We start from the raw sequence: 14,559 nt of genomic DNA on the forward strand, positions 1-14,559 counted from the left end.
CTTTCAAAGGATTGAATTTCTGTTTCTTGGTAGAATTTTGAGGCATTGTTCACGTAATCTTGTTAAAGCCAGACGACCCACCCTTCAGGCCTTCACTATCACATCACTCCCATTCTCTTGAGTTTTACAAGCTAAAGCTGCGATGGTCGTTATCTTTTTTTGTCAACCTAATTTTCCCTTTTGTTCTTCCAGTACGTAAAACACTTCATAAGCAATTCCTGCCCAATCTAAACTTTGTGGAAAGAACTGCATGATTAATTCTTAGTTTAGAAACATTAATGACTGAACTCTGGATATAATTTGTTATCTCGTTGCTTGCAGCCTTATATCTCAAGTCTCAAATCTCTATCTTCGTGACAAAATGTTTTAGTATCCCTAAACCGTGTTTTTCAGAAAACTTATTAATAGCATCTACTGAGAATAGCTTCTACATGAAGTTTTTGACTGATGAGTAATGACTGCAAAGCAAATTGGGATATTTTGGAATGGAAAAATCGGAATACTGAAAAATCTTTTGTGATAGTTTCTCATCACCACAATCATGTCAAACCACTTTCACGGTACGTTTTATCTCCAGTGAGACGTAAAAACGAAAAGAAGCCCAATAATAGTCGAACTTTTGAAGAGAGGTTGGTGACAAATTAAAATGATGGAGGCTTCTTTCTTGATTTTAGCTGTAATAGCATTGCCTCCACATAATAAACTAATCATTAATTCAAAAAGCAACCTGATTATTATAATTGACTTGAGAGAAATTTGTGTAGTAATTTGTCGGATTACAACACAAATTAATTGCCAAGGAATAAAAAACGCTGACTGAACTAATCCAAATGTACGTGTTTCCGTGTGAGAGAGATGCAGAAACCCTAGAAGAAATGTGAAGACTTTTTGCTTCTCATAAGCATCACATCACCCCCAGTCTTCCTACTATAAAGCCCGGTCTTCTCTTCTAACATTTCCCATCAAACACTTTCTATCAAAAATCAAAGATAGCTTCTATCTGTTCAGAAAACTTGTCCCGAAAAAAAAAAAAAGAAGAAAATATACAAGCAAACTCGTAAGCGGAACAAAGATAAAGATGGGCAGAGCTCCATGCTGTGACAAAGCTAACGTGAAGAAAGGTCCATGGTCTCCTGAAGAAGATGCTAAGCTTAAGGCATATATTGAGAAACATGGAACTGGTGGAAATTGGATTGCTCTTCCCCAAAAGATCGGTATGTTTTCACGTGATGTTTGAATGCTTGATCCCACCCTAGGCTTGATTTTTTCAATAGTATACGTAGAAAATATATGACTTGATGAATTTGGTCTTCAGGGCTTAAGCGGTGTGGAAAAAGTTGTAGGCTTAGATGGTTAAACTATCTCCGACCCAACATCAAGCATGGGGGATTCACTGAAGAAGAAGACAATATCATCTGCAGCCTCTATATCAGTATTGGCAGCAGGTTAGTAATTGCTTGTCCTTTTGCCCTTGTCAGCTATGCTTTTGTCTGTAGAACAAATTCTTCATCCTTGGACATAAATCCTAATTAGTACAAAGATTTCCATGTTCTTTCCTGATGATCTTCAATATTATTACCAAATTTTAATTATGTGAAGTGCATGTTCGCCATGTTAGGTGGTCAATCATCGCAGCCCAGTTGCCTGGAAGAACGGACAATGATATCAAAAATTATTGGAACACCAGACTGAAAAAGAAGTTGCTGGGAAGGCGTAAACAATCCCAAATGAACCGACTTTCGGGCTCAGGCCAAAAGGATGCAAATGGTGGTATCGAGGAAAACACCTGGCAAAACTTGAGTAGCTCAGCTCTTGAGAGGCTTCAACTCCATGTGCAACTTCAGAGCCTACAAAACCCTTTCTCTTTTTACAATAATCCAGCACTTTGGCCCAAGTTAAATCCCCTTCAAGAGAAGATGATCCAAAGCCTCCAAAATCTGACTGAATCCCAGAATCCATCAATGCAACAAGTTTCTCCTAGCCCTCAATCTGGATTGGGCCAAAATGTTGAATTCCTCGAGCAAGCTGCTATTTCTTCTAGGCTTCAACAAGAGCTAGAGAACTCTATTAACCCTTTGAATCCCGGAAATAGTCCCATAGACTCAACCTTGGCTCCAAAATCAAACGTTATGCAACAGCCTGGTTCAGAATATCAGCCCATTTCAACATTTACACCAGCTGAAATTGATAATCTTCTCAGCAGCAAAACCGCTAGTTTTCTATCATCAGATAATCAGATGGCTGAATTTGATTGCTTCAAAGAGATAGACGGTGTGAGGGACGCCCTGATGTGGTGGTCTAATGACATGGATACAAATTCAGCATCCTCGAACTCTTGGGATTCTGCTTCTCTTCTTCAACAATCCGGAGGAATGTATCAGGATTATGCAGTAGGGTACAATATGTAAGCAAGCCTAGTAGCTAGGCTAGTCCAAGTCATATGAACTTCTAGGAGAATATTGTTTTACTCATAAGAAGGAGAAGATGGAAAAACTGATGGCTGAGTTGTTGTAAATTGTGTGAATAATGTTATGTCCTTGTATTCTTGCAAATATGTATTCGATATGACTGTTGATCGACAGAACAGCTTTATATGAATTTGAGCGTCGTGTTAAAGTTCCCGTCCCATTGCATTGACATTTTTCGGTCATGTTCATACAAACCAGCCAAGGCGCTAAGTAGCCTGAAGCTTAGAGACAAAACATTGGAATGAAAAAGATGCAGAACATACAATATTTAAGGAATTATTTTGATGAAATGTGTTCATAGCTGGAATTAGAAGGTGGAAAATATCTACCAAAAGAGATACATGAAAAGGGAATAATATTCACAATTAGCAAGAAATAACAGAGTTATATCAATCTGCTTCAAGATTCAGATTTTTAAGAAGCAGGAGGTTATACCCTTCATTTAACGGTTCATTCCCCGCACCTTTAAATTACTAGTTCCATTTTGTCTTTTCAAATTCTTCCACTTCAACCTCCGGTGCAGATTTGACATGTTTACCCGCAAGTTGAGAAAAATGGCTAAACTAAAGTCACTAAATGCTGATACCTTAAGGTATACCCACCCCATCCACACAGCCTTTTTCCCCCGGCCACCAAAAGAAAAGGAAAAGAAGAAAAGATAGGGAGGAGCATCTGAAGTGCCTGAGTGAAAATTTATAATAGAGTGTAGGCTCTCCAGTTAGCATTTTGGGTTTGACCGTAAATTGGTTTAGTTGGGGTTCGGATTTTTACGTATATAAATAAAAATAGAAACATTTTGAGCATTTATACACCCCAACCAGGAAAAGTAAACTGCATATGAGTATGACAAATTCAATGTTTTGGCCTACCAGTTTTCTAACAAAATGCTCTGTGTGTTTTTTCATCTTTTCACTTGTTTCCATGTTGTGAGTTTACCGCTGGTACTTTTGGTGTTTGGAAGCGGGTAAGATGGCCAACTAATCTATCCTCCGGCTAGAAAAAGCAACAAAGTATCACTTATTACTTTCATAATCTTTTTCCATGAGGGGACACTTTATTATTTTTGGTAAAGAAATTCTTTGGAAAGAGATATTTACACTTCCAAATCAGCCTCTTACACTCCTTGGATGCATATAATTTAGTGAGTGAATTAGAGTACCCAAAAAAAAAAAAGACTAAAAAGGGAGTGCGAATATCAATTCCCAATTGTTTTCTCAAAATTCACTACAGAATCCAACCTACACAACAATGAAATCTACACCAGCTGCATCAAAAAGGTTTCTATCCGCAAACCCATATTGTTAACTTATCAACACATCCTATGTATGCTCAATTTTATAAACCTCTTACAAAACATGCGTGCTTAAATTTGCAATAGGCATTATTGAGAGTTTGAAAATGCAAAAGCTTTCCCGTTTGGAATTATTATTTTTTGGAGTTTTGATATTAAAAAAATGTACTGTGGCGATTTGAAATTAAAAAAAAAAGTAAATGAGAAATGTGTTTACAAAAAATATAAAATTTTTTTGGAGAAAAATTGCAATCCAAACATAGCGGCCTATGGCAAGCAAACTTAATGACATGTCTTCCAACAAAATTAATTCGCCCTAGTTCTACATTGATAGTGTATCTGGTTAACTTCCACAATTTTGTTTTTAAAAATTTATAACATTGCAAAAGCATGTGATGCCTTCAAATTCTAGACAAAATACTGAAATGAGTAGTGTTTTTGGATCTCTATTTCTTTACTGCCGCCGATAAAAAAAATCCAAAAATGAAGAAAGTAGACAAGGCCCAAGTAACAGAAAGTCAACAAAGGTTTCTTGCAAGTTCCAACTAATGGACCTTTATCGGCCATAATGATCTTAACTTACTAAACGTGGAAGCCTTGTCCTACTATATTAAGGCCAGAGGCCCGACTAGAATGGAAAAGGCCTATGACAGTCTGACTCGGCTATGCCCGTAAAAACTTCCCGGTGCTTTTCCCTGAGCTCAAGATTTCCCAAATGGGGAATGCACTCCATCCCCCAACACTGTTCCTCGCTCCATTTCCACTATGAGAGAATTTCACACAGTGACGGTGTAGAAAAATGAAACTCTCTCTATCTACCTCCAAAAATTGGCCCCAAATAGTATAAAACTGGAAAAGAAGAAACAGATCGACTTAGAATAACTGCTACCGCAGTAGTGTTATGTTTAAGTAGTTCAAATATCTTGTCATGTGATTCTAGAACAAAAATTATGATCTAAAAATAAAAAGAAATGATGCACTTGGACTTCATCTAATAAAATATGGTCACAACAATAAAAATATATATATATTGAAAAAGGGTAAAATCAAATTGGATTTTTATTTTTGGATTTTCAAAGAAAAAGGATTTATAGTTTTACAAAATGACATAAATACCAAAATATCTCCCTTTTGATTTCTGATGAGAAAGACATTTAACTGAAACTACTACCTTCCAGCAATAATAAACAATGAACCATATAAAGAATATGCAAAAAAATAAAAAATCCACCCAAAAAAAAGGCAACATCCATCTAACCACACATTTCCATAAGAAGCTACAATTAAGTAAATTTTTGTATAAAGCAGATATACCTAAGGAGATCCATCATCATGATCACAGTTTTTAACCCAAAACCAGGAGAAAGAAAAAGGTAAGTAACCAGAAATGAAGCTAGATAGAAAGAGATAATCAAACGTAAAATATATGCTGCTAGTACTGTATACAGCTGATGAATGATGATGATGCACTTGTAGCTTGAAGACTTTAGAAGAGGCAGCGTTGGCAGAAGAACAACCCTTTGCCTTTAGTCCATATCAAGATCCATCATCATGATCATCATGATCACTTCATACCCCGAAACCAGGACAAAGAATAAGGTAAATATCCAGAAATATAGCTGATATAAGAGATTAATGAGGTTCCTTCAAAGGTATATATAATATATTCTACTATAGTACTATATATTTACAGCTGATCAATGATGATACGCTTGTAGTTTGAATACTTTAGGAGAAGCAGCATCGGAAGAAGTGGAGACCTTTGCTTTTATTAGTCCTGGGATCAGTAGTCTTAGGATTATTGCCAGGGAAAACGGTGACGTTCTGGAACTTAACTTCACTCTTGTACTCAGTACTGTTGCACCCTCCAGGTTCATAGGAAGACACGTAGGTGACCTCTTCCTTAAACCCAAGTTTTCCAGATTTCTCGTCCACGAAATGTCCAGCCTCGTGGGTTTTGGTGAACTCCCTGGTTGACGTACAGATTCCTCGGTGCTCCTTGTGAACAACCTTTTTAATGGTGCTTCTAGGCTCATATGGTTCATCGTTTCTGGCCCTTGCCATGGCCAAACCATAACCATGAAATGAAGCTGCAGGGACTATTTCATTGTGCCCTCTACCCAGTGTACGGCAGTAGGGTGCATGAGGGACTATATGATGATTGTACCCATTGTTCCAGTGGCAGTGTTCTTCACCCATTTTTTGGATGGATGCAGAAGAAATGGGAGAGGGATTTTTGGATGTAAGGATTTGGGATGTAGGCTGGTGTTTGCTTGTTCTTGTTTCTGTGATCAGGATTTGTTGCTGGTGCAGTTTGTAGTGTTCAGGATGCTATTTATGGGGAGAGACTAGGATGGTTTCTTGTGGACTTCAAAAACTGTCAGTAGTTTACAATAAATTTTGGTGTCCATTAAGAAGTACACATACAAGGTTCCTGGCTTGTCCAGGGTTCGAGTCCCGCTGTTAACGTATACGATGTGGAGTGGGGCCTCCTCTCCCGAATCACACAGGGGATTAGTTGGGCCCCGTAAGGATTGACCCGGACACCCCTGTGTCGACAAAAAAAAAAAACACATTCAGGTTCTTTTTGAATTAAACAAAAATTCTGAATTTTTATAATTTAAGTTATAGAAATTAAGTTAGTGGTTCGTGTTATCTATTGAGTCTTCTTATATAGAAAAAAAAAACTTTACATTACAGAAATATGAACTGTATTTATTTGGAAAAATGTACTAGTAGTTAAGGTTAACTAGACTGGGACATGAGTAAGGAAGTGTTTTGACGATTACGTATGATGATCTCAAGTAATTTTGATGAATTTACATTCTTATCATTTACTTAGGAAAATTATTTCTAGCTCTCTAATCTTTGAGAAAAATGTGCGTATTTGTGAGTTGAGAAAAAAAAAAAAAGGAATTTAGCAGCACAATTATCAAATATATTAATAAATTTCTATTATAGAAAATTTTTGGATATAAATTGAATGGCGGTTAATGTGTTATTTTATCTTGAACAGCTAATCTACTCAGTAACAGGTGAATTATGCCACTAAAACAAACTGCCTATAGGAAATACTCTCTATCCATTTGGTACTCCAGTGTACTGCATCATGATACTCTGGAACAAAATTTGTTTGGTACTAAACAAAACAGGCTTCCGAGCGAATGGCCTCTAAATCTGTGGGCTCATCTGTACCTAAAAGTCTGATTTTTGTTGTTTTTGGGGTGTGCTGAACACAAAGGATAAATCCATTCAAGGTATCATCCTTTTTCTTTTTGGAGATTTGGCTACTTTAGCATTGAGCTGAAAATGACCAAAAGATGAATTTGCAATTGTATGTAGCATGTACAACTGTAGGCCGGTGCTCTTTCTTTGGCAGCAAGAAAAGAAAACCATATCCCAATATCGTCCCATCGCCATTCAATGCATGGCTTCTTACTCATTCCCAGTTATCCGCTTTTACTATGAGAGAATCTCACACAGTGAAAGTGTACAGAAGGAGTAATGGAGAGTAACCTCTCTATACCAACCAAAAAAAGATTGGCATTTTTAGTCATTATCCCATTTCATAAGTTATGGAAGCAAAGGCACTTCAAATAGATGGTAGTGATAGTATACGTGTTTTTAAGTAGTTCAATTACTCGTCATGTGATGCTAACGGACGATTATGAACGAAGGGTGGGTCAATACGAAAAAATGATTGAGGGTTTCAACCAAAATGGATTCATTTATCCTTTTGGCTCGTGAAATATAGGCATTAAAAAATTGACCCAATTTCAGATGGGATAAAGAGCTGATACTTAAACCTGCAATCTTCCAATGGAACAAGCACTAGGATTAAAGAAAATGCAAAAATCAATTTCCACCAATAAAGAAAATGCAACATCCATTAGATCCTCATATTTCCATAAGAAGCTACAATTAAGTAAAAATTATCTAAAGCAGAAGTACCCATTAAGCATATCAAGTTCCGTAATCTTGATCATCAGTTCATAACCCTGAACCTAAAAGTAGGAAAGACTAGAGATAAATTAATAATCAGAGATAAAAGAAAGTCATAGAGCAACATAGATGAAAATAAGGATCGTTCACCACCCTCAGCTGCATGGCTAAGATTAATTAGAAAAATACTACTAAACTACTAGTTATACTTCGAGTAATACTTATAGTTGTCGATGCGCTTGTTGCCTGAAAACCCGTTGGACAAAGGATTATTAGCATAATTAGTGGTGGTGATTTTCTTGAACGTGACTTGAGTCTGGCACTCAGTGGTGGACTTTCCAACCTTGTCAAAACCTTGAAGGAAGAGTTATACTTGACTGCTTCCTTAAACCAATGTTTTTAAACCTGGACTGAAGAGCGAATCGAAAAACCTTTCGATTTACGGTTCAAACAGTTCAACCGATTCGACCTCGATTCAAAGACTTAATAATTTTTTATTCATTTTAGTATTAAGAATTTTGAATAAAACTAAAATATTTATTTTAGAAAATAAATACTTAATAAAAATTGGTTGAACCTCCCAATTTTTACTTGTTCAACCAGTTCTTGACCAGTTCAATTAATTCTTTGATTTTTAAATTGAACCGAACTGGGGGCATGGCCAGTTTGCAGTTCAACTGGTCGACATTAATATTCACTTTACCCTTATGATTTTTGTATTTATCCACGTCATTCTCCTGTGTTTTATATATGGTGATTAAGCCATCATTTGATTCAACATTTAAGTGATGACACTACTGGTATTTTGAATAACAACGTTACATAAGTTATTTTTTGTTAAATTTTCACTTCACACAAAATCATAAAGGATGAAGTAGACATTTAAAATATTAAGGGAGTCATATAGAAAAAAATGAAACCGCAGGAGGATCCTTTATAATGTACCCTTCAATCTATCACGCATTATAGTAGTACATTATTACTGTGCTACCTATATCGCCCGCACCCAAGGATAGAGTCATAGAGATAGATGTCTCTCCACTTCTCTTGCCAATAGGTCGAGTCCAAGCGTCTCTCGTGCTTTTTTCTTGGGATCGATTGTCATGCAACATTCCCTTCAGAAATTAACTTCTTGCAGAATCCCGAACGCTGAAGGTTAGCCTAGAACGGCATAGAGTTAAGTGCTGCATTAGCATGGCACTTAAAATTTCACTAATTCTCCTTCCTTCACACGTCTGATAAACAAAAATATGCACGAATGCTTCGCATGAATATAATAAGAAAAAAGGGGAGTTACTATAATTTATTCATGGTCATTGTCAACCATTTTGCCTAGCTAATGGATGTATGCAACGAGAAGTTGAACAAATTCCCCATTTTGCAATGCCAACATTTAACCCCGTGAATTGGATATAGTTTTTGTTCAAAAAAAGAAAAAAAAAAAGATTTTAGTTTCCCATCTCCCTCCCAATCTAAAAGTAAAAGGGTGAACTAGAATCTTTATTGGTTTTAGGAGCGAGTAATAATAATTTTACATGAGAGTGACTTCCATTTTATAATCTGTCTCTAATCCAGAAAAGCTTATACTAAAAGAGTAAAACAATATTTCAAAATGCAACAAACAATAAAAATATACTAAGCCAATAATTTTACATGAGAGTAACTTCCATTTATAATCTGTTTCTAACCCAATAAAGCTTATACTAAAAAAGTATAACAATATTTCAAAATGCAATAAACAACAAAAGGCAGCCAATTAAATGAATACCAAAGACTCGAGAACCACGTTTCTTGAAAACAAAAGATTCAATGCCACCGTGAATCCTACCTGCAGTTCCATATGCTGCCATTTGCACGCGAAGACGCTCTCATTTTCCTTACCTCTCTTTCTAAAAATATGGCAATTCCTCGTGGCTTTGCTTTTCTGTTTATCTTCTCGCTGTTTCTGGTCACAACTTCATGTATGCGATCTTTCTAAGCATCAAAATTCCAATTCTCTAAGCATCAAATCTACACTTTTTTTTTTGGGTTAAAATCAAAACTACATATTTTCAGAGCTTTGATAACATGTTTGCAGGTTGGCATGATCATTCAGGAAGGTGCAATTCCCGGGACGTTCGGATTTATCAATCCCCCTCAGGTTTCACGAGTCTTCACATACCAAAATTTGCAGTCCAAATTATCAATGAAGGGTGGGACATGAATGTGGTATTTGATGTAAAAATAAGTTGTGGAGAATTTGCATCTGCAAATTTGGTTAATCCGATGATCTTTCGACGTATAATTCATGGCAGCTGCGTAGTTAAAGATGGAAAGAAAATTTACCCTGGTGAAGTTATTTCCTTCGAGTATTCCAATATATTTCCCTATCATTTTAGTGTCCTGGAGTTAAAATGTTAGCAATGTGGTTTGGCAATAAAATCCCTGTTATGAATGTCCCTTCCAGATACATGATTGTCGTTTTTCTTTTGGAGAGAGTAGTGTAAATGATTTGTGAGCTTTTGGCTTGTAAAACATTTCGGTTCCAAGCTTTACGCATTTTCTATTAAAAGGCACAATCACGCAGTTAGATCATTTATTTACTAATTTGAAATATGGATTAGTTGAATTCTTGAAACTTTATAACCATTTGAATTGCTATTTTTTTAAATTTTTTTATTAAAAAAATGTATTTAGAGATTCGATAAAAAAAAAGAAGCTATTATTCCTTTCTTTTGATTCCAAATCAATTATATAAAAGAAAAAAACATAATATCCTTTAAAAGACCCACTATTTTAAAGTTTTTAATTAGATTTTATGTATTAAATTAAATAAAAAAATCTAGAAAAAAAAATGAAAAATTTGGAAGTCATTGAGAGATCTCTACTGAACACCTATAGATATAGATTCTTGATCAATTTTCCTTTATTATTGTCCCAAAGGACACTAGATTTTGGTTAAAGAGTGTGAGAATAAAAAAATGATGGGATAATTTCAGAAACCTCTCCTTGAGATTTCTGACAGTCTCACTCACCTCCCCTGAACTTTGCAAAATATCAGATACCTCCCTTGTCAGATTATTGGGCCCTATTTGTGATATCATTGATGATGAATTGACAGATATACCCTCATAACTTATGATATATTTTGAAGCTATTTTGACAGAATTAGTTAAATGAGTAATAGAGATATAACTTATGATATACCTTCTATTCCACTTTACACTTTTTATTCGTAGTACAATCACTAATGAAGAGTTTAGCACTAGTGTTACCTTTCTCTAAAGTCATGTATTTCATGTTTTTTTTTGTAAGACAATTATCTAGTGTAACTCATTACTTATATTTGGGTAAATTTGGTTTTCAAAAATTCAATGACGTAAATTGTATATTACATCATCTCATAAAGTGATGCGACACAATTTGGGTTATTGAATTTTTTGAAAATCGAATCTACCTAAGTTCTGGTATTCAAACGAAGCTTGTTGAATAAATTCGACTAACTACAGTGTGAATTAATTTTTTTTTTTAAAATCTCAACTAAAGTATCTAGCACTAAATGAAATGAAGTATCTTGCTACTTCATTTCATTTTCCACAGAGAAAATCGCAAAAAGAGTTATTAAACTATTGAGAATTTGGTTATTTGATTGTTACACTATTTATTTAACTGCAATTGCCATTCACTCAATTAACCAAATAGTGAAAATTTTTTGTGACTTAACTAGTAAAAATTTATACTTTTAATCACTCAAATAATATTTTTTATGACTTAACTAATAAAAATTTATACTTTTAATCACTCAAATTATAAAACTATACATTTTTTTTATATCACCAAAAGTATGTTTCAATTAATTGAATGATCATATTAGCTAAATAAATGTCTAATAGCTAAAACAAAAAAATATAAATAGCATTGTAACATTGCTTGAAGAAGCCATCTGCATTTGTCTCTATCTGGTTCAACTTATTACTTCTTTTTTTTGCTTTTGCTTTAGCTCAAGTTGTGGATAAGCAAAAAGGGCATATGTGGAACACAAATATCATCTCACTCCTCAAAATATTTTTTTAATGCTCATTTTTCTGACATGGGCTGATCTTGTTACCCAACTATAAGTTCAGGGGAGGTATCTGATATTTTGCAGAGTTTAGGGAGGTGAGTGAGACTGTCAGAAACCTCTTGAGTTTCTGAAATTATCCTAAAAATGAAACTAAGATACCTAAAACCGCAGGTGTGTGTGTGTGTGAGTGGTTTCTGTATACGTAAAACCGCAGGTGTGTGTGTGGAATACAGGGTGCGGTGGGCGCACTCCTTGGACCTCGATCGCACGTAGCAGGGAATATAGAAAAACGTGGGTGCTTATTTGCAGGTCTCCATAGCACGTTCGATATCGATATGGGCAACCGTTCGATATCGGGTAGGAATTTTTTGCGTCCAAGTGTACACGTGGTATTTTATGGGCAACCGTTCGGTCTTTTCTTCTTTTTTTTTTTTTTTTTTTTGAGGGAAGTGTTCATATTCAGCATTAAATTCCATTACTCTGCCAATCCAGTAACGCTTCTTACCAAGATGTTACTGAAATTCCTGGCAGTAGAAATCCAGCACAACGACAGATTTTGTAAAACCTTCAACGCAAGTCTTTTATAAGTTATTTATTTGCAACACTAACTAAGGTTCTATTTTTTTAGTTTATGTCTTCAAACACCAACATAAAGAACGACAATTTCATAAACAACGACAACTTCATAAAAAAAACAACTTCATAACTTACATTAAGCCCCTAAATAGGAACTAGCAACAACTTGATAGTCAAAACTATTAGCACAAGAACCTAAATATCCATAATCAGATCTGACATGAAGCCCATTCCTACCAAGAACTAAACAAAACCATAGTCATATAGATCAAATCTTAACCTCAAAAGTTAAAGGCTTCCAAGACAAACCTACAAACAACATACTAATAATAGTCATAATAGTCGTAATGGTCATAACTGATGCGCTTGTAGCTTGCGGAAGGTTTAGGGGCAGCAGCAACACGGGCTTTCTTGCTAGAGTTGTTACTGTTAAAAGTAGTGACTTTCTTGAACTTGACTTGAGCCTCATACTCAGCAGTGCATCCTTCAACTTTGTCATCAAACTTGACAGAAGACTTGTACTTGACTTCTTCTTTGAACCCTTTGTTGCCGCTCCTCTTGTCGACAAACTCCCCTGCCTTGTGGGATTGGGTCATCTTGCTTGAGCACCCACCACCACCATGGCTTTTGTACAGAGTTTTTGTGGTGTTTTCGGCCTCAAATGACTCGGTTCGACCCCTCTTGCTTCCTGCACTCACCACCACACCAGATTTTGGTGATGGTATTGCAACCAGAAACCCAATGGAAGCCTTTTTTCCTGTCATCTCCTTTCCTTCTCTTCTCTTTGTGCTAGTCTAGACTAGAGAGAAAATATGACAATAGAAGGTGGAAGAAACAGAGCGATGGATTTGCATTATAGGAGACAACTGACAGGGCTATATATAGGACTAGACGGGGTATGGAGTCTTGTGGTCTTCCAAATTCTACAAATAATTATTTTTACTTTTTTTTTTATTTTTTTAACTTTTCCTTAGCGTACTAGACACACTTTTCACTCTGGCGTACTCGATACGCTTTCGGACCGAGAGGAACTATCAAGTTTCATGATGAGATTGAGAGTTGTCCATTAATTACGGTACGGTTGTTTGGTGCAATGAGAGAACCGAATTAATACACTTGGGCTCTCAAATTTAGGAACTTCCTTCCCTGATGAATTTGCATAAAATGACCGAATGCAGGTCATAGCGTGCTACTAATTTTTTAAAACAAAAAATACAAGTAAAATTTACGCACTATTGTTTAAGCAGATTTCAAGTGTATGTATAGTTTCAAAAAAAGTTTTAATGTAAAACATAATAAAAATATAAAAAGGAAAATCATGGAAATTGCTCTAGAACATGGCTTTATGTGTTGCCAAAGCCTATGGTCATGAAATTTGTGATATGGGCATAGTGTTATGTGAATGAACACAAAATGTGAAAGATGTAAAATGCATAAAAAAAATGATGGTTGAATTTTTATTTATGCTGGGTCAATTTTGATATCGTTCAACTTAAATTTTTGACAAAATACAAAGGTCATGTTTGAATTATAATTTTCTGAAGTTTTTTAAAAATGTATTATAGCAATTTAATATTATATTTACAAAAAAAGTAATTTTTTTTTAATGAAAACTAGCTTTCCAAACAAGGCCTCTAAATTCAAACGGTTGCATCTTATTGTCAGTGCATTATATGAATAAGTGGAATAAAATTCGCACCTGCTTCTTCATGCTTTCACATAGCGTATTAAAAACTTTGTACGCGTTTTATTTGGGAAAAAAAAGAAATATTCAAGCATGTCGCCCTTGTAAGATAACCCTTAACAAAATTCTTGCAATGGAGGGTGTTTATGACCACATCCACTATGGTTTTGTTCTAAGGTTTGATTAAATTTTTATGAGGAAAAAATGTGTATTCCAAATCCCGCGGCATTATAGCGTGACAATCTCTACAATTCAGGAAGTTAAAGAGTTATTAATCCCCTTTCTTTCAAACCATCTTTTCCATTCTATCAATTCCTTTTTGGCTGCCAAACTCCTTTGGAGAATTCATGAACATTCATGTTAAGAATCAAACAATTGTGAGCAAAAAAAATACCAAATCCCAGGGTATTAGATTCTACTTGGTCACTTAAGGTGACGTAGGAATATAAAAGCCTTTTTTTTTTTAGGCAGAAATATAGGAACTTAGTTAAGATTTTCCTGCCAATCTGTGTAATGGCACATGCCGAACAGACTAGTTATTACATTTATTCCTGTT

General features: G+C 35.2%; 1 protein-coding gene across 1 annotated transcript; it reads left to right on the top strand.

Moving 5' to 3' along the window:
* Nucleotides 1-1,078: 1,078 nt before the first annotated feature.
* Nucleotides 1,079-2,408, top strand: LOC113772871 (transcription factor MYB36). The gene is made up of 3 exons (XM_027317365.1): nt 1,079-1,214; nt 1,316-1,445; nt 1,619-2,408. Exons 1-3 carry the CDS (start codon nt 1,079-1,081, stop codon nt 2,406-2,408), a joined length of 1,056 nt encoding a protein of 351 aa, XP_027173166.1.
* Nucleotides 2,409-14,559: the final 12,151 nt, after the last annotated feature.

Source organism: Coffea eugenioides, chromosome 6 (assembly GCF_003713205.1).
Source record: "Coffea eugenioides isolate CCC68of chromosome 6, Ceug_1.0, whole genome shotgun sequence".
Lineage (NCBI taxonomy): Eukaryota > Viridiplantae > Streptophyta > Magnoliopsida > Gentianales > Rubiaceae > Coffea > Coffea eugenioides.

What these genes read in the sequence shown, in the direction of transcription:
- LOC113772871 (XM_027317365.1), top strand. Translation starts at nt 1,079, where the DNA reads ATGGGCAGAGCTCCATGCTGTGACAAAGCTAACGTGAAGAAAGGTCCA. An exon ending in TGCTCTTCCCCAAAAGATCG is followed by an intron (nt 1,215 to 1,315) that starts GTATGTTTTCAC and finishes TTTGGTCTTCAG; the next exon opens with GGCTTAAGCGGTGTGGAAAA. An exon ending in TATATCAGTATTGGCAGCAG is followed by an intron (nt 1,446 to 1,618) that starts GTTAGTAATTGC and finishes TCGCCATGTTAG; the next exon opens with GTGGTCAATCATCGCAGCCC.